At 32.8% G+C, this 25977-nt stretch overlaps 3 protein-coding genes across 4 annotated transcripts; 2 read left to right on the forward strand and 1 right to left on the reverse strand.

The window, feature by feature from the left end:
• Positions 1-2157: 2157 nt before the first annotated feature.
• On the forward strand, positions 2158-5650 carry LOC11407636 (protein KRI1 homolog). The gene is made up of 3 exons (XM_003594493.4): positions 2158-2307; positions 3126-5214; positions 5432-5650. The coding sequence occupies exon 2, from the start codon at positions 3196-3198 to the stop codon at positions 5170-5172; it is 1977 nt and encodes a 658-aa protein (XP_003594541.1). The 5' UTR covers positions 2158-2307; positions 3126-3195; the 3' UTR covers positions 5173-5214; positions 5432-5650.
• A 647-nt stretch (positions 5651-6297) lies between these two features.
• LOC11408758 (probable 3-hydroxyisobutyrate dehydrogenase, mitochondrial) lies at positions 6298-13951 on the reverse strand. 2 transcript variants are annotated; one of them, XM_024777542.2, is made up of 11 exons: positions 13739-13951; positions 13460-13592; positions 12991-13079; positions 9798-9912; positions 9360-9510; positions 9040-9122; positions 8381-8476; positions 8138-8280; positions 7471-7555; positions 6678-6757; positions 6332-6518 (listed from the first exon to the last, which is right to left on the reverse strand). In XM_024777542.2, the coding sequence occupies exons 2-11, from the start codon at positions 13577-13579 to the stop codon at positions 6422-6424; spliced, it is 1059 nt and encodes a 352-aa protein (XP_024633310.1). In that variant the 5' UTR covers positions 13580-13592; positions 13739-13951; the 3' UTR covers positions 6332-6421. The 2 variants fall into 2 exon arrangements, 1 of the variants encoding a protein (XP_024633310.1); XR_003009645.2 differs by lacking the exon at positions 13739-13951 and having other exon boundaries at positions 6298-6518; positions 6599-6757; positions 13460-13687.
• Positions 13952-22106: 8155 nt separating this feature from the next.
• Positions 22107-23803, forward strand: LOC11407637 (AAA-ATPase ASD, mitochondrial). The gene has a single exon (XM_003594496.4). The coding sequence runs from the start codon at positions 22232-22234 to the stop codon at positions 23630-23632; it is 1401 nt and encodes a 466-aa protein (XP_003594544.1). The 5' UTR covers positions 22107-22231; the 3' UTR covers positions 23633-23803.
• The last annotated feature ends 2174 nt before the right edge of the window (positions 23804-25977 follow it).

Consider the following 25977-nt stretch of genomic DNA (forward strand, 5'->3'; position numbering starts at 1 on the left):
TATTCAGATGTTTATGTCATTAACATGAATGTTGTGAGTTGTTTTATGTTATTAACATGCTTTGGATTTGTTCGCAGATTTAACATTATTGTTTTTAGCTATCTTAAATTTATATTGTATCAATGTGCTCTATTAATTTAAATGACTAGCATCGTTTATTTTCGTAAAAAAAAAAAACTTGCTAAGTTTTAAAATGTAGCAAAAACACTTTTCACTCAAAAAAAAAAAAAAAAAAAACCGAACTGCTAAGTTATAAAATGCAGCAAAAACACTTTTCACTCTATACTACTCAGATAGTTAAACTTTCTGATCAAATTTCTGTCCTTTATAACATTTTATTCTAAGAAAATGAAATTTTCCTTAAAGGACAGAACAAGACCACGAAACTTTAACATGCAAGTAAAAAGAGAAACAACAATTGCTATCACCCATGGCTCACCCTTAACAAATTCGATATATATAATAGAGGTTTTGGCTGCATGTTGTGACTTGGAGCGATGTGGGACTTCAGCAGCATCCTTAATGAAGGCTAGAGCACATTGCAACCTTAACCATTTCTACTATTAAACCTTAACGATTGCTCTTCTTTTGTCCATTTCATTTTGAGGATCATCTAAGATGAAAATATAATATTACATTTATTTAGTTAAACCATAATAATGTATGTGAACAGGTTTCAATAATATTCCGTTGTGTGTGTATAATTAATTACATTTGTAAAAGGAAACTGCTATATGTTGGTAACAGATAAGAAATTACTATTAGACAGTGTAAATCAATTCTGCATATTTTACTTCAATTCTAGATAAAGAGTCCAAATGTTTCATCTTGAACGTTGATGAGATTTTTGTAAAAGTGCATTGCTCAAAGTGAAGCACACTAGAGAAAAAGATATTCTAAGCATTCTTGTATATTATTTTAACACAAATTATTATGATTATGTAATATTTCAAAACCTAGATATCCGTTACTAGCATAGTTCATTAACATTTAAAAATATATAATTAGAATTAGGGTTTTGTGAGCGTTAGTTCATTTATCAAGATGATGGAACCATCATCAGGCTAAGAATATATGATTAATATTTAAGGAGGTAATTAGTGATGTTATATGATTAAGTTACTAAATGTATAATGTTAATCTAGGTAGAATATGATTCATGAATATTGATGAAATACAAATGGGTATTATACAATTAGGTAGAAGTTGAGAAAGATCGTGGTTTTTACTTTTTACTAGAATTTGAAATTTGCTTATAGACAGAAAAGTAGGTAGTGTGAATGAATGACAAAATCCTTGAGTACGAGAAAAATCTTGGGTGTCAATTATAATATAGATGGACAATGAGGCGTCACTTACAAATCCACATCCAAGTGATTTGGCAACACAAATGAAGTGCACTTAGATTGGTTCATTAAATATGTTGCATGCTTACTAATTTACATGGATTAAGGCACATATTTTATGCAGACCAATTTTGCATTAGTATAAGAGTAATATTTCATTAAGATAATGATATTATGTTTTATCCTGATTTTAACAACTCGTTAAGTTCCTATTTCTTTTAGGTTTAAGCAGTTTAGACGTTAGTTTAATTATTTTTAAATAAGCCGTCAATATGTCTTTTTGTCATGGATGTCAGTTTGTCTTTATGTATTTTATGGTGGAAATTGTAACCAAAGACTTTACGATGGAAATTACTGAAACACAATATAAATTTTTTCAAATGACGCACTTTAAATTAGGTAAAATAGAGATAATATTTGATTTGAAAATAAAATTATGTTTATTTATTTTTTGAAGGAATTGTTATTAATTTTTTTTTTCTGGTCCAGATTGTAATTAAATATTTTATCATGTTATTATCATATTTTTTTGTGGTGGTCGAGGTTCTAACCCTAATCTGACCTTGCATATTTTATGCATTGTCCATTCCAATTGAGTTAAGCTCACGAGGACATGCTATTAAGTATTATCATATTTTCTCAAAACATAATGTTGTTCTTTTTTTTTTGTCAAAAAATAAAAAAAAATCATAAACCTACTTATTATTGCTTTTTAGACAACCTTTCAAAAAAAAAAAAAAATTGCTTTTTAGACAAAGGATACAAATTTTCTTAAAAAAAAAAAAAGAAAAGAAAAAAGAGACAAAAGGATACAAATCTGAAAGCCCAATCCAAATCCTTGGGCTAAAATACGATTGAAACCCTAAAAACAAAACGCAGCAGCACTGAAACTCAACTCGCCGGAGAAACCAAAGGCTAGCCGCAAAATCGCCGTTACTTCCGACATCACCTTCTCCGAAAGGTACCTTCTTCATCTTCTCCTTGTTCTTTTTTGCTTAATGTTATTGTTGAAGAACGTGAATCGTAGGAACTGTATCATGAAGAGGGTTTCTTATAACTATTGGAATTGGAAGCGTGTGTCGTTGCTTGATTTTGGAACATATTTTAGTTTATTTCATTTTATACTGTGATAGTGATTATTACTTTTGTTTGATTTGAATTGCAACTGTGATGGCTATTTCTGTTTTCTTCTGCATTTTCGGTTGGCTTTATAGCTTTTCTGGGTTCTCTTTTATTAATCACTTTAACTTTAATTTTGTGAAAAAGAACTAAAGTTTTGACTTTGGGTGTTGTAGCACTTAAGTGTTGATAACTTTCAAATTCGATTTATTTTGATGATAACCATTAACTTGCAAGTGTTGCTCAGTTTAATTGTATTTTATCTTTAGAAAAAATAAATCATAGAAAATTAAGTATTTCTCTGTAACGTAATTTACCCTAATCAAACACTTGAAATATGAGAAAACAGAACATGCACTGACAGTCTAAAATAATTTTACATTGACAATCAATGAGCATGTTTTAGTCTGCTAAATTACAAGATATTTTGAAGTAGTTGTATGACAGGGCAATATTGATCGGTATACTGTCGGTGCATGACCATTAAGCTATTGAAATATTGTATACCGCATTGGCTGACTGGAGTTCGGATTTTATTTAAAAAAAAAAAAAATAATTGGTGTTTTATTGTTTCTTGATTGGCTCTGTTCCTTATCTTTGTTAAATTTCATTTATAACTTAATAATTGCTTGTTGAATATTTGTTTTCAATTGTATGCAGCTCGTATCTTTGGAGATTTTGCATTTCAGAGGATTAAATTGTTGTAGTCGGTGTTGTCAGAGTGTAAGAAATGACTCAGAACATTTTTGATGGCAGTGATTCAGAAACTGAAGATATCTCAAATATCAAGATAGACGAGGAATATGCTCGTAGGTTTGAGCACAACAAGAGGCGAGAGGATCTCCAGCGTTATGAAGAATTGAAAAAGAAGGGGGTTATTGGTTCACCTTCACACACGGAAGATGATGAATCTGAGTCTGAATCTTCTTCTGATGATGATGTGAACAATTTCAATACTAAGAGTGACAAGGAATTCTTTGATGCTTTGATTAAGGTGAAGAAGAAAGATCCTGTTCTTAAGCAAAAGGATGTTAAGCTTTTTGAATCAGATCATAGTAGTGAAGATGAAAGTGATGATGAGAAGAGTAAAGATAAGGAGAAAAAGTCGATGTTTTTGAAGGATGTGGTGGCAAAGCATTTGATTGAGGAGGGACCAGATTTTGGTGATGAAGAGGATGAAACAAATGAGATAGGTATATCTAATGGTGGTAAGAAGACTTATGCTGAAGAGCAAGAGGAGTTGAAACAGGCTTTTCTGAAAGCAGCAGAAAAGGATGGCTTGGGAGATGCGGATTTTCTCACCTTAAAGGAAAAGACAGGTGAAGACAAAGTAGAGAGTGAAGATGAGGAATTTGAGGAGAAACTGGATGCATATTTTGATGATTCAAACGAAAATTCTTTATTTCTAAAAAACTATTTCAAGAACAAAATGTGGGTAGACAAGAATGCGGAGAATTTGAATGTTGGAGAGGAGGATTTGCAAGAGATTTCAGAAGATGAGATGGAAATTGAGAGGCAGGAAGAGTACGAAGTTAGTTTTCAGGAAAATCCAGAGGATAGAGTGCTGGGTCATGCTCGTAAGGTGGAGGGTTCGGTGAGGAAAAAGACAAACTCAAGGAAAGAGCAGAGAAAGAGCAAAGAGGAGAGAGAGGCAATACGACAAAAGGAAAGGGATGAGGAGTTGAAACATTTAAAGAATGTGAAAATGCAAGAGATACAAGAGAAGGTTAAAAAGATAAAGAAGATTGCAGGGATCAACGATGATGATATTATCCCTTTGTCTACTGCAGAATTAGAAAAAGAGTTTGACCCAGAGGAATATGACAGAATGATGAAGAAAGCATTTGATGCGAAGTATTATAACGAAGAGGATGTTGACCCTGAATTTTGTAGTGAGGGTGAAGAAGACATGGAGAAGCCAGATTTTGAAAAAGAGGATGATTTACTCGGGCTTCCTAAAGATTGGGATGAATGTGGATCTGGTGGTGGGTTTTTGGCTGCAAGAGAAAAAGCATTGAAAGCAAAGATTGAAAATACTAGCGATGATGATCTCATGGAAGGAGAAACTGAAAAAGAGGACATTCCCGAGGAAGGTAGTAGTCGGAAGAGGAAGCGTAAAACTGCACTTTTGGAGAAAGCAAGACAAATAATGATGGATGAGTATTATAATTTAGATTATGAGGACACAGTTGGGGATCTGAAGACAAGATTCAAGTATACCAAAACAAAACCTAACAGATTTGGCCTGGATACTCCAGAGATACTATTGATCGATGATAAGGAACTGAATCAACATATTTCCTTGAAAAAACTTGCTCCTTACCAAGAAGAGGAATTGAAGCTTAGCAAACAAAAAAGATACATGCTGAAGATGAGGGCTAAGGAGATCCTTCGTGCAGCAAGTTTGGGTAAGAAGAAAAAGAGGTCAAAGGTTGATTCTAGCAAATCAACTAAGGTTGATTCTAGCAAGTTAACTTCAAACAATGTTGTGGAGGAAGAAAAAGCAAACACAGCAAGTTTGGATAAGAAGAGAAATAAGAAGCCCAAGGCTGATTCTAGCAAGTCAACCTCATCAAACAGTGGTGTTGTGGAGGACGAAAAATCTAACACAGAAGAATCAAAATCAAGGAAAGCCAAGAGAAGGGAAAACAGGGCTAAATTAAAGTTGCCAGAGTCGAGACTTAAAGCATATGGAAAGACAACCTGAAAATCTAAGTATGGAGGCAAGCTATAAAAATGTTTAAACCAGGTAAATCCTTTAGTGTGATGTTAATTGAATTAGTGGTATAAAAATGTTTGCAGCTATTATATAATGGTTGTTATATAATGTTAATTTGAATTAATGGTATAATTTTGTTTTCTTGTAAAAAGAATTGTCTCCCTTTGTATCTTTTTTCATTCTGCTCTTTTTTTTTTTAAGTAAAATTCATTTTGCTAATAATATGTGTGTTTTCACTGTTTTGCAGAATGCCCTTAGATGATTGGAAATTTTGACATTGCAAAGGATAATGTGCTGGCCCAAGTTTTGTGTGTGGAGAAGTTTTTGTTTTGGTTTTCCTTTTTTATTTTTCTAGTTTTCTCCATTCAATACATTATGTATGGATTTTTTTTTTATATATTTCTGGATTACATTGATGTATGGATTTTTCATTTATAGTCAAACTGCCTTTGGGATCAGCAATTCATTTTTGACCAAAAACGTTTATTGTATTCCTGTTTCCATAATTGCATTCAGAATCACTGATATATAGGGCTATTGAGGAGGATATAAAGGTGCTATCGTGGATGTGGGTCTTAAATAGACTAAAAATTTCTACTTGTTTGTACTATAAATGGTGTTGGAACCCGAATGAATGCCTCTTAAGATAATAGTTTCTGTTTCGGTGGAGATTGTTATTTTGTTTGGTGGCGCAGCCGCTGTTTTTGCTCTTATTTTTCTGTTCTGGCTCCAGGACTTGCTTCATGTAGCTGCTGGTTGGTGGCGTAGGTGCTGGTGTGATATTGGGGAGTAGCAGCCTTGCTTCTTGCTGGTTTTTTGTCTTTGTTGAGTGGCTGTTTATTTTGTTTTAATTAACACACAGGTGGCACTTTTCTTTATGTATATCCCAGCATCATTTTTGTGTGGGATTGGTGCTGCTACTTTTTTGGGGTGGCTCCTGTTTGGTGTTTAGTGGTTCTTTGGTGGTCTTTGGTGTTCATAAGGTGATCCGCATATATACGGTGCCGTGTTTGTACATCTGTTTTTGGTTTTCATCCGCGGGTTTTGTGTCTTACACAAGCTTGTTGAGAACAAAATTTGCTTATTCAAAAAAAATAAAAAAATAAAAAAGGCTATTCAGAAGTTACTTGTAATTGCAAAAGAAAAATAGGAACAAAGTGTTTTTCAATTTCATTGAACTCAATCGTTTGTTTTGACACACAAGGAAAATAATTACAGTAGGCACGGGTCTGTATAATTAGTTGTCTAGAGGCTCGTCCATTCCTGAGTAAAAATGACGAAAAGCACATGAAAAGTCTTTCGCATCATGGCCACCATTGCAGAGCTCAGTATATCTGTACAAAACAAATTCCATTGGTAAACAAATTTAGGACATCCAAGTTTTATGATAAGTTGCTATTAGAAAAGTCCTTACAACTTAGCAGCATAGTTCTCACAACGGATTAAAATCAAGAGACTTAGCAGCATAGTTCTCACAACGGATAGAAATTTACATTTTTTGAGCTTGAGATGTTAGTGGGTATTTACATCCAGCCAGCTTAGCTGATTCTACTGCTAGGTTCAAGTCTTTGGCCTGAGGTACACATTCAAACAATAAAGTTAATAACTAGAAGAAAAAAGTAATCGCAATAGTCTTCATAGTTTGATGTACAAACATGTCTTTTCATTTGAAAAAAAATAAACCCTTACCCTGTGTTTTGTAAGCTATATAAAAATCAACACTGACATGTTGAAATCAGTAATAGCTTTAGAAATTAGAAGTGATTACATGTAACCACACGTGTCAATGTCATAAACTTAGGCATGCCTTCAATTTGAAGTGTTTGTACTGAAACCCAACACAGTTTCAAAGAACTAAATATAAAGGCTCACAAGAAATGTACAACAAATCACAAGGACCAAAATGAAAATAGTAAAAGTAAAAGAGAGAAGCAGCAAAAGACTACATCATTAATATTGGAGATTGCAAAATGCTGCCAAAAAAATAATTGTGCATTAAGTAAAGAATTTCTTGAAGTACAAAGGTTTTTAGCTCAATAAGATAGAGCAGAAAGCACGCTCACAGTGACATTATTTCATATTGAGATCTATCATTTCTCTTCAATAAAGATTACATGAATTTCATCGAAGAAAACTAACAGTACCAACTTAAATTTGATTTTGAAATTCCTCATGGCACTAGCATGAATCAGAAAATCTGAAATAAATTACTACAACACAGTGGGCAAATCAAAGCACTAAAACAATGCAACTATAATCTATTAATTTGAGTTAAATCTCAGTTACCATAAGCTTGGATGCAAATCCTCCGTTATAATCCTTTGAAGAAGGTACCCCTTCCATCAGTCCAGGAACTGGGTTGTAAGCATCACTATAATAATGCAACTATAATATATTAATTTGACCATCAAAGTACTAAAACATTAAATCTAAAAAGTTCCTTAAGATTGTTAGCTATGCTACACATGCAAAATATGTTATGTATGCAAAATATTATGAATGTTATACCGAAAACAATGCTAAAAAATTTGTATTTTTGTTAACAAGGAAAAACAAAAGTGGCTTGAAAAAATATTACAAGACAATTTTGAGAACACTAATAAATCAGAAATGATTAAAAAACTCTTTTGGAAAGGTCACTTGTAGTGGAAGCTCTCTATGCAACTAGTTTTTTGTTCCAAATACAGTTCTTCAACCTTTCGGCATTTTGCACTATATGGTACTTTCTACTGAATTAGGGAAAACTCATACTTCTAACAACTTTTGCTACAATATATATTATTAAAGATGCAGACCAAAAGAGTTTTAAGCAGGAAATACATGGTTCAAACCCTGGAAACTAACATAACTACTAACGTACAGACATTTGCCTATAAAATAAATGCAGACAAATACACAATAGTCCTGCAGCTAATTGTCATGTTGAATTGAGAGAGAGAAAAGAGCTGCATACCTACTCCAACAGCGAGCGCTGGAGCAGTTAAATATCTCTGTCAAGGTACTTGCAGCAACACCAAGGGATTGGCCTAGAGCAAGGGCTTCTGATATTCCCAGCATGCTCACAGCCAAAGCCAGATTATTACAGATCTTTGCTGCCTAATAACAAAAACCAAAGACAATATAAGTAAAATGACTTACAGTATATAAGTAACCAAGAGTACTAATAGTTCTATCCAATTTGAACTCTGTTACTTACAGAACCACTCCCTGCTTCGCCACAATATATTGTACTTTTACCCATTGAAAGGAATAAAGATTTTGCGGTGAGAAATGCTTCCTCTGAGCCACCAACCTGGGGAAATTCCATATCTTGTTTAATACAAATTATTATGCCAAAAATCCAGAACTTTGCTGCAACTGTTATATCAATGTTACCTAATTATCATGCAAGGTCGTTCATCACCGCCTTTGTTAACTAATTGATCATGATTTTTAATGCATTACTAATAATATTGTGGAATGGTTTGCATTAAAATTGAATATCTAATTGAGAAAACTATACCAAATATTACAGTAAGCACCCCCATTTTGGTCTTAGGAGTACCAATTTGGTCCTTGAAAGACTATTTCACCAATTTGGTCGTCCAATATAATTTTTATATCAAAATATTCCAAAAGTTTCTGTGAACCAGGATTATATCGATATCATTCATAGACCACAAAAATCATTTGAGGGCCATTTTGATGTCACTGACCATTGATTTTCCAAAAATATTTCAATTCAAAAAATCCAACAAGAACCGGAAAGATTAGTATTCTTCTAGTTTCATGGATCAAATGCTCGGTCTTTCAACCTACAACTAGTACCAAAATTGTATTGTTATTATGTGTGTTGGAATAAAACAGAAGCAATACCATGAAAGTAAGTGTCCCAGCTTCTGCCGCAATTATACTTCCAGATACAGGAGCATCCAACTTGACAGGCTTTTCCCAATCACCTACACAGCGTCAGCGTATAATCATTCAGCACCGCAGCATTTAAAGGAGTAATTAATTCAGCACACTATACACAAGTGAAAAGACATTCTTATAAATTGTCAAGGAATTCTCACAAACGGCAAATTACTTGCTAATGAATATGATATACATTCTATGGAACTAGAAAGAATAATGAATTCACACATGCTATTCAAGTTAAATGCAGTTTACTTGGACGAAATTTCATTTTATGTTACCTTGCCTTTCCCTTAGAATATAATTAGATATTGTAGCAGAAAGATTTCTTGATGTTTGTGGATCAATAGTGGATGAATCTATCAATAACCATGGCCTTATGCGTTTCCCACCATGAAGCAAACCATCTGGTCCAGTGTAAACATCAATTACCTACTTAAATTAAAAAGGATGTTATTTTGGTATCAGAATTTAGTCATATAATAGCATTGGGAGCAGTAGGAAAATTCATTCAAACTTGCAATCTAAGATTTTTGTTTCTTAGTCAATGATTTGAATCGGGGAAATAAAAAATCATATCATAGCTATAGTTAACTGAAAATTGGTAGCATAGTTCAAAGAATGAGTAGTTGCAGAACTACAGAGGAAACTGAATCTACAAACAAATGAATGCGATGTATTGAATGAAAAGGAAATGGCACTGAAATGAATGTACTCACATGGGCAGAAGAAGGTAACATTGTAATTACAATATCACTTGCTTCTGAAACTTCATATGGTGTTTTCATTGTAGGAACCCCCATCTGAGAGAACATCTCGAGAACATCATAGTTTCTGCCAATATTTTACAAATTCAATTAACAATACGAAACACAGACACACAAACACAGACAATGATAATTATTTAAAGAAAGAAAATAATAGTAATTGAATGTACTTGTTAGGGAATTAGAAATGGCTGTTGCTGGAGTGCACAATGCAGCTGTGTTGGAGACTAATTTCCTGAGGGAGTCTCATTCTCGGTCGCCACGGAGGCAAGAAGATAGAGGTGGACGGTCATCTTCACTTTTGCAAATGTGGTGAGAGATTGAAGATGAGCACATGGTGAGACAAGTTCAAGGAAGATCGGATGAAGTATTAGTTCAACAAAGGAGTGATGGGTTGGTTGTAGACGCATCACAGGAAGATGCAGGTTTAGGTGAGAATGAATCTGAAACATGGTCACAGTCGCAAAGTCAGAATGGGTCTCAATATGAACAGGATCAGGAGGAGTTGAACAGTTTTAATCGTGAAAACTCTTATGATATTGGAGAGGTTGGGAGGGAAAGAGTGAGGAAAATTTTCAGGGGATGGATGAGTAACGGTGGTTCTAGGGTCGTGCATCAAATATTAGTCGAGGGAATAGTAGTTCGAGGGGTGAATTGCTTGGGGGAACTGACCAGGAAAGAGTTAGTGTCGTAAGGGAATGGGTAGAGACCAGTAGCCGGCTGTGAGGTGTTTCTGTTGGGGAAAATAGGGAAGAACAACCTGCCGAATTTGGTAACCAGATTGAATGTGTTCGGGATGGATTGGTTGTCAATCAGAATGAAGGCCAAAGTGAGCATATATCACGAAGAAGAATCCGTAAATTACGTGGTCGGCAGGTTTTGCTTGATATGGTTAAGAAGGCTGAGATGGAGAGGCAAAGAGAGGTTCAGGAATTGTTGGAACGTCGGGCTGTATCTCATTTTCCTCATCGCAATCGCATTCAGGCCTTGCTTAGAGGCAGGTTTTTGAGAAATGATAGACCCATTGATAATAACCGGTCCACTTCCATTGCAGAAAGTGAATTAGGCTTACTGAGACAAAAACAGACTGTATCATGTCTAAGGGAAGGATTTTCTTTTAGAAAGGATAATTTAGGTTATGGTCAAGCAGCAAGCAACCTATCTGATACCTCATCTGAGAGTGATATTGATGTCAATAGAATTGAACAAACTGGAGCTACAAGTTCACAAGTAGTAGCCTCTGTAAATTCCGAACAATCAAAGCCTAATAATAAGGGATGTGATAGACTTGGGATGTCATGTGCTCATGAAGAAGAAACAAGAATTTGTGAGTCGTTTGTTCAAAAAAAAGAATTTGTGAGTCGTCTTCTAATATCAGTGTTGAAAGAAAAGATGGCACTGCACAAAATGTTGACACAATGCCATCCGAAGATACCGGTAACAACCTTACCCAACAAAGCTTGCAAATTGAAGTTCGAGAGCATATCAATATACAAGAACAAGAACAAGAACCAAGTGATATACATACCGAGGAGTCTCTGCAGGGTGATATAACCGGTGAACGAAGCAATTTATCAAATCACAACAATCGCGTGGAGGGCAATATCATTGATAATGTAGACTTGGTTGAATCTGTTGCTCTAGAAAGAGAGCAACATGAAGAAATTATTATTGAAAATGAAGGAAGTGACTGGCATCAAACTAACGTTGAGTGGAGAGATAGTACTCAGGAAAGTGTGGATGATAATCAGCTCAGTAGCACATCAAATGAATGGCCCCAAAACATCTTGGGAAATGATGATGGAGAAAATTCTCATCTGCAAAGCAGGTAGCAGCCTCTGAAGTGTGGCAAGAAGATGGCAGCTTTCAAGAAGCTGTGGAAATTTGGTTGGGAGGACCTTCTGATAATGGAGCAGCTCCTGTTGGTAGAATTCATGGATTCTATTTTCCAGAAGACGACAACGTGTACAGTGTTGAACTCAGGGAGCTGCTAAGTAGGAGAAGTGTCTCAAACCTCCTACGCAGCAGTTTTCGTGAAAGTCTTGACCAGCTGATACAATCATATGTTGAAAGGCAAGGTCATGCTCATGTTGAGTGGGAGGAGCTGCAAGAAACAACCCCGTCTTCATCCTCAACAGAACAAGACCTGGAGCAGCAGAGAAGGGATCAGATTGTTGATACGGAGGACATTGTCAATAATTCACTTAACCTGCCTTTACCACCACCTCCTCCCCCTCTGCCTCTATGGGATCGACACACACGTCATGACAATTGGACTCAGCAGAATGGCATAAACAATCAGCGCCGAGGAACTGTGAATTCATTTGCAGGACACAACCGCTTTCCTTTAGCTGATGACTGGGATAATATTAGTGACTTGAGAATTGACATGGTTAGGCTACAACAAAGGATGAATAATATGCAGAGAATGCTAGAGGCTTGTATGGATATGCAGCTTGAGTTGCAACGCTCAATAAGACAAGAATTCTCTGCAGTCCTTAATCGCTCAACTGGTTCATCAGGAGTACATGACCATGTTTCACCAGACGAATCTAAATGGGAATGTGTGACGAAAGGGCTTTGCTGTATATGCTGCAAAGGCAATATTGATTGTTTGTTGTACAGATGTGGGCACATGTGCACATGTTCAAAATGTGCAAATCAATTGCTTGATAGTAGAAAAAAGTGTCCAATGTGTCGAGCACCAGTGGTGGAAGTGACTGTGCTTATTCTATATAACTATTTTTGCTTTAAGGATCACATAACAAAGTACAGAATTAAGTTTTATCCCCTGGACGTTTCCAGGTATTTTTTATTATTATTATTATTATTATTATTATTTTTAAATTAAAAAAAAAATAGTAATTGAATGTAATCACACGCGTCAGAGTCAGACATTGGACACATTGTCAATCTAAAATGTCGGTGCAGCATTAACCCCATAATATGAAGTAAGATCACAGACACGGACACACAACACTGACACGTCAAAATCGATAAAATTATGAGAAAATAACATAATTCAGTGTAATCACAAGTATTGGTTTGGTGCAACATAACACCGTATACATTCTTCCAAAATTAACAAAAAATAAAACAACCTAATCATATGGTTGAAGAAGAGGTTTAAAACATTATTACTTACTTGTCATGAACTGTAAGTTTGAATCCAGCTTTGATTAAATTATTCGCCATTCGGGATCCCATGTTTCCAAGGCCAATGAATCCAACATTCTGTATGTAGTGCATCATAGATAGTATCAGCTAAGATAACAAAAGTATAATAAATTTACAAAACAAACAACAAATTCACATGTTTATAGTGTACAAAAATTGTAGCAGAACCTATGAACAAACAGTTAATGATGTTTCAACACAATCAAAAGAAATAAAAACAGTAAAATTTTAGCTTATAGAGGCAAAACCAATCACAATGAGATAAACACAGAACACCAATTAATATGATCTAATTAACATGATAAATTCTATAAATAATGTTAAGTACCCAGTTAAGAATATGCATGAAAGATTCTAACTTTGCATGTTTTAAGACAAAAGAAGAAATTATAAAAAAATGCATGTTAAGGCAAATGATCACACTAGAGAGTAGAAACCTGCAAGTGATGATTGATTGAAGAGAAACTGTGTGCTGCTGAAGATGGTGACGGTGAGATGGCTTGAGAATTGCATTTGGCTATAGAAGAAAACAGAGATCTCAACCTGCAAATCTTCATAGCTATCTTCTTTCTGCACAATTCTTGAGTTTTTCAGTATAAGATGATGATGATGAGTTGGTTTGCATTACTAATTTTTTTAGTATTTAATGTTTACTTTTTAGTATAAAATTGTGTTTTTTGATAGATAAAATAATGATAATAACCATTGAAACTCACACGTATGAATGAGGGATTGTAGTTCGAACTTCTTTCAAGATGTTTGATCTAATAATTTTGACGTTTTTATCAATTAAGCTAGGATTTGTGATTGAAATGTTTACTTAGTTTATTAATAAACACTGTAATAAAAAAAAATTCACAAGTAAAATAAAAATTTGTGCTTGTTCAAAAAAAATTATAAAAGGAAAAAGATTACTAATTAGACAAAGATAAACCTCAAAGAAAAGATACAAAAACAACAATTTGGAAACCCAAATTATCTATAAATGTATGTGAAGTGATAAACTTCATCTTTTGATTGATGACTCAACCATATTATCCATATCCTAAGACTAGAAGAATGCAAAAAGTTGAAATACAATATAATAAAGTGATAATTAGTAAACGTATCCTATTTATGTTTACTTTTTGGTTTTTACTATGTATGAGTTTCTTTATCTGCAGTTTGCACTTGAATTTTAGATGAACATTTAATAGTAATGACAAACATGTCCATAGTAAAATGAGACAGAAAAAGAATGAACAAACTAGAATCACATATCTTTGTTCATTTGGACAATATTTTTGGTGCTCAATCTTGAAAACTTAATGCTAACAATGTTGGTACTGGTATTGATGGAAAAATAAGATGAATACAAACGCTATTTAATTGTGTTCTCTTAATGAGATTAGTGAACTTCTTCCTTACTTGTTTAATGATTTTGTGATGCCCTTCATATTGAAATATGGGGAATGTAAACATGAATGCAGATGGCGATAAGATAAGGGTAGACACATCTCATAGTAGAAAATGACTCTAAATTGTTTATTGACACGGTAACAAGAAGCTGTAAACTTAATGGAAATATTCCTATTTTGATTCATCGTATCCAAGACCTCTCAAATTTAAATTTACGGTGACACATTGTTTTTAATCACAGATGACGTGAATGAAGCAGATGCGCGATTTAAAATATGAAAAATGTTGCTTGTTTGGAACAACGACTTTTTGAAAAGAAAATAAAATATTATTTCCTAATGTTGTGCTTTTACCTTCGTGTTTTTCGTTAAATTGGAGTTGAAAGTTTGACTAATCTTTTATAAAAGAGCGTTGCTATATCGCACGATAAAAAAACCGCACGAACCCACACGAACAAGCTTTCAACACATCTGTGTTTACACGTCTCTTGGCCAGCACCTTCATAAAAGCCGCAAGCACCGTCTCCGCCGTTGTCTTGATCATTGTCGCCCCAACCACCATCATAACACCAGAATTGGTTGCTGCCACAGGTTGCCAACCACTGCAGAATCACCACCAACAATATGTCTCTGGCAGGCGACTTGTTTCAACATGTTTACCAGTTCCGACGTCGCCGTCGGCGGCGAGAACATTTGGAAAGGCACCGCCATGGTTGGTTACTCTTTTTACTCCATTAGAGCATTTTTATGTCAAATTACTTTCAAAGCCACCATTTTTTTTAGGAACTTTCAAAGTCACCATTGGAGAGTTGATTACTAGTTACAATTTCATGTAAAATGTTATTTCAAAGGACTAACAATGTTACAGTTAGTATAAAAAAGAAACACAATCATTTTTTTTAATAAAAATAATATGCAAAGAGAGAAGCTAACTATTTCGTGGGATTTACACGACACATCTTGTTGTGCGCTTTAGCATTTTTCTTTATAAAAATAACATGTAAGCATTTGTGTGAGTATCATGATGGTAACTTTCGCACTATACAACACTACTCTTGAGATATACCGGATTTTGAATTGCTTTTAAACAACACAATATCTTGTGTGTCAATCAAATGAATTGCTTATTCTTGGGATATACTTTTTTACAAGAAGAGATGTATGGTGAGGGAAATGTTGTTTATTGTGATCTTACCAGCTTAAAGGATTAACCTTTACGGTTATCTAGAAGAGTTACCGGTTTATAGAACAACGAAAATACAAACGTAAAATAACAAACATGGAATAAGTTAGAGAAATGATATTTGTACAACCATTTCATTACAATTTTTTGACAACTTTCTCTCTCATACTCATATTATATTCTTATTCTCCCTCTTCCTTTTTCTCTCTCTATTGTTTTGGACCAATGAAAAGAGAACAAATTAAAGTTGTCAACAAAGTTGTACCAAATGGATGTACATATATCACTACTCAATAAGTTATATGTTTTTTCTTCTTTATTTATCATAAATTTAAAATGTAAATATTATATAAAAGTATTTTCCCAAACTGACTTAGCTTCTTTATCATCAAACAACATAGTCAATTTTTTCCTTCTTTTTTCTTGGGTGATAATTCTCTATTTCATTCAATAGGGACAAAAAAATTATTTATATTTTCCATTAAAAAAATATCTGTTTTTGTGTTTCATTTTTTTGCTTTTGCCAACACAAGAAATAGTACAAGATCACCAACAACTCCTCCCTGAAGCAATGGTACATTTTTTTGTTGTTTCTCAGTAATCTAAACAGAATTTGGCATTTTTCTACATTTAAATTGGACCGCCATAACCTTGATGGTCTCTTTCTTTCCTATATAAACCAGCTTCATGCATTTAGGTATTCACTCCCCTCAATTTTGTTGCTATCTTATCTTTATTTATTTGTTGTTTAGTTTGCATGAGTGAGCTTAAGTTAAGTTGATATCGTGGCCCAGTTTTTTTATTGTTGTTGCTGCTTTGTTTTTCTTCTACCCTAATGGTAGTAGAGATGAGAGGTCCTTTGTCGAGTTCTTTCCTAATAAAAATTGTGTTGTTGTTGATGTTTGAGTGGAACAAATTGAGTTTTTTTTTTTTTTTTGAAAGATGGAACAAATAGAGTTGATCGACTGATTTTTTATTGGTAAATTATTTTGTACCCTAAAATTTGGTTGGAACAAAATCAGTTCTAAATTTAAATTTATTTTAAAATAATTAAATATAAAGAAGTGATCGAATGATGATGGGTAGGATTCAATCAAACTTCAAATATCATAAGTTTATCTTTTTTATTTAGAATATAATAGATATAAAATTTTTGTTCAATAGTGAAGCGCCATATTATCATGTATGATTATTTTACAACTACTTTTTAAAAATAACTTTAAATGTTTAATTTTTATTTGAAATTGATGTAAAACTTTTTTTTACCAAATTGATTTAAAACTTGTCTAAGCTGATATACCACCTATCTTTTCTCTTTTGTTTATTACGAGAGAAATTCTCACACATAACTAATGATCATTTATGTAGTTTATTTTTGTTGTTTAATTGTACTTTTAATCTCTGTTCTATTACACCCGCAAAAATAAATCCAAGTTTTTGGATCAAATTTGTTGGTCTTCTATTTTCACAATTGCAATTTTGATCACAATCCATATTTTTTTCCTAAAATTGGTGACCTTTACAACAAAAAAAAAAGTGAATTTTGGTCTTGTTAATAATATTTTGTGTTTAAATCCAACACTAAGAAAAAGATACGGTTGGAAACCAAAATTGCAACAAATGTAAAAACATAAGGATCAAAACGTTCAATCTTAAAACAGGGGACTATTTTTATGAGTTTTATAAAATAGAAAGTGCAATTAATCTTTATTTTCTCTTAAAATGCTTTAAGTTCCCATGATAAAGATATTTCACATGGTGCAATACTTGTATTTGTTTAAGATTATATTCATGGTTCTTATGTTGATTCCAAACTGTGACAAACGAGTGTAAAATTATCCACATCCTTTTGATTCTTAACTGATGTAACAAGTTGTCCGATTAATTATCCAGCTCTAGCAATGATAACAAATCTCATGGGTAACTCAATTAAAGGCCAAAATGATTGTTTGCCCTTTTTTCCGTCTAAGTATTCATTTAAGTTAGTAATTATGTTAATTTTTTAGAGTTCGAACTTTGGACTTCCTTCCGGCCACCCTTAGCTCACCAGCTGAGCCACTTATATGGGACATGCATGTTTAATAATTTTTGTTATCAAAAGTTCTTATAATACGACTAATTTTTGTTATCAAAAGTTCTGAAAAGCTCTTAAAGACCACTTCTGTTTTTCCCTGTTAACAAAAATACGACTACTTTTTCATTATCATGTTCAGTATAAGTATAACACATTCATAATATTTTGCGTAGTACATAGCTTAGTTAAAAATCATAAGGAATTTTTTAGATTTAATGATTTATCACTTTGATGGTAAAATTAATAGGTAATAGTTCCATTATTATAGTAATGGAAGGAGTTCCTCTTCAAGGGATTTACATCTAAGTTTATGGTAAGTAACTGAGGTTTAATTCAACTTTCAATTTTTTTTAACGGTCAATTGTTCTTATTTATTTGGATGATATGGATCAAAGTCTTTGAAGGATTTGATACATTCCTTCTTGTTATACAACCAAAAATTTATAACAAAAATTGAAGGACCTCATTATCTATAACAAAAATGTGGGCACACACGATTGTTATTTGGTTTCAAAAACAAATATAACAAATTGTCCTGTGCTTTTAAATGTAATTTAGAGAAATGAGAAATGAGAGCACATTTTGTTATTTTACTAAAATGAAGCGTTAGTGAAAGGAATCACAAACTGTTCAAATCATACATCATCAATCATCAACTTCATTATAGTAAGTAATCAAATAGAAATATAACATTGAAAAATGGTGAAAAATGATAAATTTAACTTTTTTTTTTGAACAATAAAAATTTAACTTTTTAAATGTCAAAATGTTGTTGAAACCAATGCAAACATGTTACTTTTGGTTTCCTTAACCATTGCTCCCATAAAATAATAGTTCAATTTAAGTTATTATACATTATATGATAGAATAAATGATTTAATAATATTCGTGGATTGTTGTGATTAATTCACACCGCAATGAACGCAATCTGTGACACAACATCCATAACAGCCGAAATCGTGACAACCTTAACGCGATCATTATTTAAAACCTTGTTTACCTCTCTAAATCAAACAAATAAAAAAAATTATAAATGGAGATGATCGTAACCCCCTCCAGGCAATTCATTCTTCTTCTACTTACTATAAATTAAATATTATACCCTATGATTTTACCATTTTGCCCATGTGAGGGGCATTTATAAATTTTCCTAATTGGTGGGATGTGGTTGGTGCCACCTCATCATTTTTATGGCATATTTCCCATTTTGCCCCCACCAATTTTTTTTTTCTTTCTAATTTTTAATAACTTTTCAAATATTTTTCAATTTTTTCACCCAAATTCAGTTGCTTCTACATTATCGTTGTGGGAGATTAAGGTATCGTTTGACCCGACTTTTTTTTCCAACTTCTCTACATTTTTAAGGAGAAGTTAGGTCAAACACAATATCAATTGTTTTAATTTCAATATTGTTTAATCATCACAACCTCACAAATATTTTTATTCACACTGTCATTAATGATACCAAATATTTTTATTTCCTTTCTTCAACATCGCAAATATTTACACACACATTAACGTTTAGAGTAATATTTTATGTCTGTCTGTGTTTTTTTTACGCTGATGCATATATTTTTTTTAATGTTGCTTGGTTGAGTGCTACCTCACTGATTTTTTTAACTATTTTTCAATTTTTATATTTTTAAAAACTTTTCAATTTTTTTCTCCCAAATTCAGTTGCTTCTACACTGCCGTTGTGGGAGATTAAGATACCGTTTGACCCGGTTTTTTTTTCCATTTTTTTAATCGTTCCATTTAATTTTTTTTTTTTTAAGGAGGTTCCATTTAATTTTATTACCTTTTTTTCAAAAGAATTTTATTATATTTTTATCACTTATATATTTAATTTAAATATCATTTAATCATAACAACGTCACAAATATTTTTATTCACGCTATCATTTAATGATACCAAATATTTTTATTTTCTTTCTTCAACCTCACAAATATACACACACATATTAGCGTTTAGAGTAATACTTTATGTGTGTCTGTTTTTTTATACGCTAATGCGTAAAATAAAATTGGCGTTGCATAATGCGAATGATTATTTTTATAAAATTTTGATTTTAATTAAAAGTAAAATTGTAGATGTCGTGACCTTAACACTTCTCAAGCTCAGAGTCAAAGCTTCAATTAGAACTTAAGTGTCTGAGTTCGACTTCTTCTCAACGTACTTCGTACAACGATTTTTCCAAACTGTCCCAGGTTAGGCCAATTGCTGAATTTATAAACTTAGTCAATGTCTGTTTTTTTTATTCACAAACATGCTTTGAGTCTTTTTACGCACAAATTAAAAATACATATTGTGTTATTCCTTATTTCATGTGCATAATTTGTGTTATGATATATACTGCATCACTATTTGGAAAACAAATAAATTCAATCCTAACCAGTTTGGATTGTATTATGAGAGTTGCACCAAATGTTCGAAGACATCAATGTCAGATGGTGCTAGCTATATATGCACATGCGGAAGTGATGCTTAATTTTCATTTGTTTCAACAATGTTAATTGGTCAACGGGTTACATATAATGTACATGCATGCATTTATCTAGACTTTATAGGAAGATAATAGGAAGATAAATTAGAAGTTATGGGTTGTGTTTAGTAACACAAATAAGCTAGCTTATAGCTTGCTGGACTAGCTTATAACCTTGTTTTGATAGAATACGATGTGTTTAGTAAAAAGCTTTTTTCACTAACTTATAGCGTTTTTTAAGAAGTTAATCCGAGTAACTTTTGAACTTCTAGCTTGTTGCTTTTTATACTTTCTTCCAATTTTAACCTTTTCTTAATTTTATTTTATTTTTTTATAATAGAAAAAACTACCCATGTTCTTCCGTGTGCTACCCACGTTTACCAAATTAGGGCATGGCTTTTTAAATTTTCTTCTTCACTTTTTAGTTTTTTTTTATCTTGCTCATAATTTATATAATATATAATTTATAAAAAATTTAATTTATTGAAGAAAGCTTAGTTAAATTAAATTTATAAAAAAATCGAAATTGTTAAATAAAAAACGCGATTGAATTCATAAATACATTTATCATTTTGGAGATGAAAATAATTTGAAAAATATTTAAATATTTAAAAATAAATGTGTTAAGTAATAAAAATTATATATATGATATTAAAAAAATTAAACAAGCATGTCCTTTTATGTCATTTTATATTTATCAACCACTTCAACAGTTAATTTTACCAAACACTTTTAATTTTAATAAGCTAACTTTTCAGCTATCAGCCATCAGCTATAAGCTAGCTTTTCAGCTATCAGCTAGCTTATAGCTTGTTTTTACCAAACACACCCATGGTACATTTTCTTTAGCTTAAAATCAGTTATGCTACCTTTATTTTATAAAATATATGTAACTATATTCGCATACATCTTATCCATGTTAATATGCATTAGACTAATATTGAAGTTATTTCCCTCTTTAGCATTTCCCAAACGAGGTGTCAAGAACAATTCTGAAAGGAAAGCGCAAAACAATCACTCTCATTGATGACCAGACACCGAGACAGTATAATTGTCACCTCATTACCGCCGATAGAGCAAGCTATGAAAAATATTTAGGTGGGCAGTGGTTCAATTTATGCCGAGAACATATGTTAGAGGTAGGTGATAAGTTAATTTTTTATCTAGAAAAGCCACCTAAAAATATGCACGTTCAAGTCGTTCCCAAATAAAGATTTGGTGTTCATGATCCCCACTTTCAACAGATCACCTTAACTCTAACCCTAGACTAGATTATCTTCACTCACTGTTTCTACTTCTTTGCTTGATTTCATTTGATGTAAATATGAGTATCAATTCTTTTTTGGTAACTCCATAACAAAACACTCTTTTTTATAATTTTGGATAATATGTAATCATAATTCACACATCATTGGTTCCTTTATTGGTTTCAATTGTTTTCATCTTAAATATTATGTCAATTCCTAATCTTATAAACTGATTATTTGCTTTCTTAATCAACCCATACATATTTTATGATGAATCACAATGTTCCGTCGTTTTAACATCTCTTTTTTCGAAGAATTTTTTTATCGAATACGTTATTTCGCACGGGTTTGTAACTGGTTTAAATGAAGAAAAAAAATATCATTTGTATATCGGGCTCAACTTAACATGACGATAAAACAAATGAATGACACGTAAAAAAGCACCATTTTCTTTACAATAGACAAAAAAAACCGTGTTTGATTTCATCTTGTCTGGTGACTTTTCAACTTCTATGAGGACTAACACAAAAAAAAAAAAAAAAAACGTGTATAATAATAAATATAAAGTCATGATTCATGATACCTGCCCCCCAAATAACCTTCCTCGCATTTTCTTATCTGATTTGAGACTAATAAATAGAATTTGGCTTCTACTTTCTTTGCCAACTTGTAAAGATATATAGACAAAAATACCAATCAACGTTATTGCATAATAGCCACACAAGATTATTCACATAGGATAAATAGAAAAGTTTTCTTAGACATCATCACATATCTTTCATCTTTGTATAAGACAAAGCTAGAAAACCATTTCTATATCCACACCATGTATGCTAAAAAGAATACTGAAATGTTTGCTCAAATAGGATCCATAATTGCTTCCTTGATGTTTATTTGGGCTATTTTTCAACAATATTTTCCTTATCAACTTAGGAACTTAATTGATAAATACTCTCAAAGATTGGTCACTTTTATCTACCCTTATATTCAAATCACATTTCATGAGTTCACTGGTGAGAGACTCATGAGAAGTGAAGCTTATTCTTCCATAGAGAATTACCTTAGCTCCAAAGCATCTACACAAGCAAAGAGACTCAAAGGTGACATAGCCAAGAATAATCAATCCCTTATTCTTAGCATGGATGATAAAGAAGAAATATGTGATGAATTCAATGGAATGAAACTTTGGTGGGCCAGTGGCAAAAAAGCATCCAACTCAAATTCAATTTCACTTCATCAAAACATAGATGAAAAAAGGTACTATAAACTCACTTTCCATAAACACAATAGAGATGTGATTTTAGGGAAATATCTTAGCCATGTACTAAAAGAAGGTAAAGCAATTCAAGTGAAAAATAGACAAAGGAAACTTTATACTAATAGTGGATCTCATTGGAGCCATGTTGTATTTGAGCATCCATCAACATTTGAAACATTAGCTATGGATTTAGAGAAGAAGGAAATGATAATTGATGATCTCATTACATTTAGTAAAGCTGGTGAATTCTATGCAAGAATTGGAAGGGCATGGAAAAGAGGTTATTTACTTTATGGTCCTCCAGGGACTGGAAAGTCAACAATGATTGGTGCTATGGCTAATCTGTTAAGTTATGATCTTTATGACCTTGAATTGACTGCTGTGAAGGATAACACTGCATTGAGGAAGCTTTTGATTGAGATATCAAGTAAATCTATAATTGTGATTGAAGATATAGATTGTTCACTTGATTTGACTGGTCAAAGGAGGAAGAAAAAGGAAGAGGAAGAGAAAGATCCAAGACAAACACAAGGTGAAAATGTGGAAGAAAAAGATGGAAAAAATAGTCAAGTAACACTTTCTGGGCTATTGAATTTCATTGATGGACTATGGTCTGCTTGTGGTGGTGAAAGACTTATAGTTTTCACAACAAATTATGTGGAGAAATTGGATCCTGCATTGGTTAGGAAAGGTAGAATGGATAAGCACATAGAGTTGTCATATTGTGGATTTGAGGCATTCAAGTTGTTGGCTAAGAACTATCTTAATATTGAGTCACATTATTTGTTTGGCACAATATGTGAATTGTTGAAGGAAATTAAAATCACTCCAGCTGATGTTGCTGAGCATTTGATGCCAAAGACTTCTTCTAAGGATGCACAAGTTTATTTGAAAAGTTTGATTCAAGCACTTGAATTGGCTAAAGAAGAAGCTAAGGTGAAATCAGAGGAGGATGCAAAGATAGTATGAAGGATCTTCCAGGCAAGATTTTCATTGGATTGAAATTGAATGATTCTTGATGCTAAGTGTAGTACTATGAAAATGGATTATATGTAGTTATGCAATCAAGGAGTTGTATTTTTGAGCTGTCTGATCTTACATTCCGACTGTGTTTTAGATTATTTAACAAAGGGTTAAATATGTTTTTGGTCCCTACATTTTACGCGATTTTGAGAATAATCCCTACATTTCAATAAATGTTTTAAAAATCCCTACATTTTTCTTTCGTTGGTGCAATTGGTCCCTGCCTTCAGTGTCATATTGATGAAACACAAGCCATCATAACAAGTTCAAACCCACCCCACCAAATCTCCACCACAACACCTTCCACACCCGCAACAGCAAACACTTTCAACGATAACATCATCGCTTTCGGCCTCCAAATCTTTCCATCTAAACCAACATATTTCACTGGAAATGTCACGAACACCGGCGATCCGCATCTACGACGTTGCGGAGAAAGACCGTGGTGAAGTTCCCCGCCGTTTTCCGGCGAGATTGAACCACCAACATTGACATCACGTTAGAAATTTGACAACAGGGACTATTTACGCTAACGGAGGAAAAATGTAGGGATTTTAAAAACATTTATTGAAATGTAGGGACTATTCTCAAAATCGCGTAAAATGTAGGGACCAAAAACATATTTAACCCTTTAACAAAAGCCATAACACAAGCTAAAAAGCTCTGAAATAGGTTAAGCAGTGCCACTTTGTTGTTTTCGATCTGTGTGTTCATAAAATCCCAAATCCATCAAAGCATAAAATAAATGAGTCTCAAAGTTTCTTAGAGATACTAAAATCCCAAATGAATACTTAATAAAAAAAAGTGATACAGTATGAGCTCTTCCAATGCTCATCTAAATTATTTGCTATTGAATCATTATTAGCTAATGGTGTTTGCTTCAGATCAATCGGTGCTGGGAAATCATCGCAGCCCAAGAAGAAATGGAACCAAGCTTCAGATTGGTTATGAATACACTGACAATTCGGGTCAATAGAACCTAGTGCACTGAACTGGATAATGAGTTCAGTTTGGAAAAGAAGATTATATAATGAGAAAGAACCAAAATGTTCATAGAACCATATTTTGTTTACAAGATATGGATTATGCCCAAGTAAACCATCTCTAGTCTCAATTGCACTTCACAATCCATGATCTCAAACTATTGAAAAAGACAGAATAGTGAAATTTCATCATCGGCAGCCTCAGTGGCAACTCACATCACATCACATTTTGTACATAGCAGAAGAAAAAATTAAAACATGAATTTCAGAATTAGTACAGAAAATCATGCAAGCTAACCATCAGAGCTTATTATACACAACCTTTTTTAGATAGAAGATCATTAATCAGTATGTTGAACTTGTCAGAAAAAAAGACACTGATAGTTCATTCCAAAGAGTTACAACACAGATAAAAAGTGTGTATAGAAGCAAATTCAAATGTTTTAGTAGAAAAACATGGAAATACCATGAAAAGAAGATTTATGACATTCTGTGTTATGGCTCAACCAAGGATAAGGATAAGCCTCTCAAAAATAATTAAAAACATGAAGTCCATCATGTGAACGTGATGTTAAAACAATAGAAGGAGCTGATTAAGCTTCTGCTGCTACCCATATACTAAACTTACAGGTGAGATCAAGATAATTAGGTCACAGTGAACATCAAGAAAGACTTTATTTATTGACATACACATTGGAGCATGAAGATGCCTTGTTGAACGTTGTTCAGTTCAGAAAGACAAAAACAAAAGATCAATAAAAGACATTATATACCTAATTGAGTATGACCAGCTTAGTTTTAACAAGCAACCAAAACTTTATCTAAAAGCAAAAGTAAATTGCAAATTAACAATTATGAAATACATTTGAGTTAAATAAAAAAATGATGTATTAGAAAAATAATAAGATAATCTGAAAATCAAATGGTTCGAGAACGTATTAAGTATTAACCTGAAGTTCAAAAATGTATTAATTATGAATTTGAAATGAATGATAGGGATGTTTTGGAAATTACCACATAGAAGGCACCCCGCAAAACAAGAGAATAGCAATGATGGATGTTTTCAGAAGTAAAACAGAAATCATTTTCTTAACTTGTGACTTGCTAGGAGGCTTTTCCACATGCTAGTTCTTCTTGCTCTTCTTTGAGGTTCATTCCTTATTTGTGTCCCCAGTTTCATCAGTCTTTACCGTATCATTCGGCATAACACTTTCGGAACTGGCAACTCCAGCATCGATAATCAAAAGAACCATTTCAACACAGAAAACTCATGGAGTGACTAGAAGAAAACAATACAAATCTGATGAC

The sequence above is a fragment of the Medicago truncatula genome, chromosome 2 (assembly GCF_003473485.1).
Source record: "Medicago truncatula cultivar Jemalong A17 chromosome 2, MtrunA17r5.0-ANR, whole genome shotgun sequence".
In the NCBI taxonomy this organism is placed as follows: Eukaryota; Viridiplantae; Streptophyta; class Magnoliopsida; order Fabales; family Fabaceae; genus Medicago; species Medicago truncatula.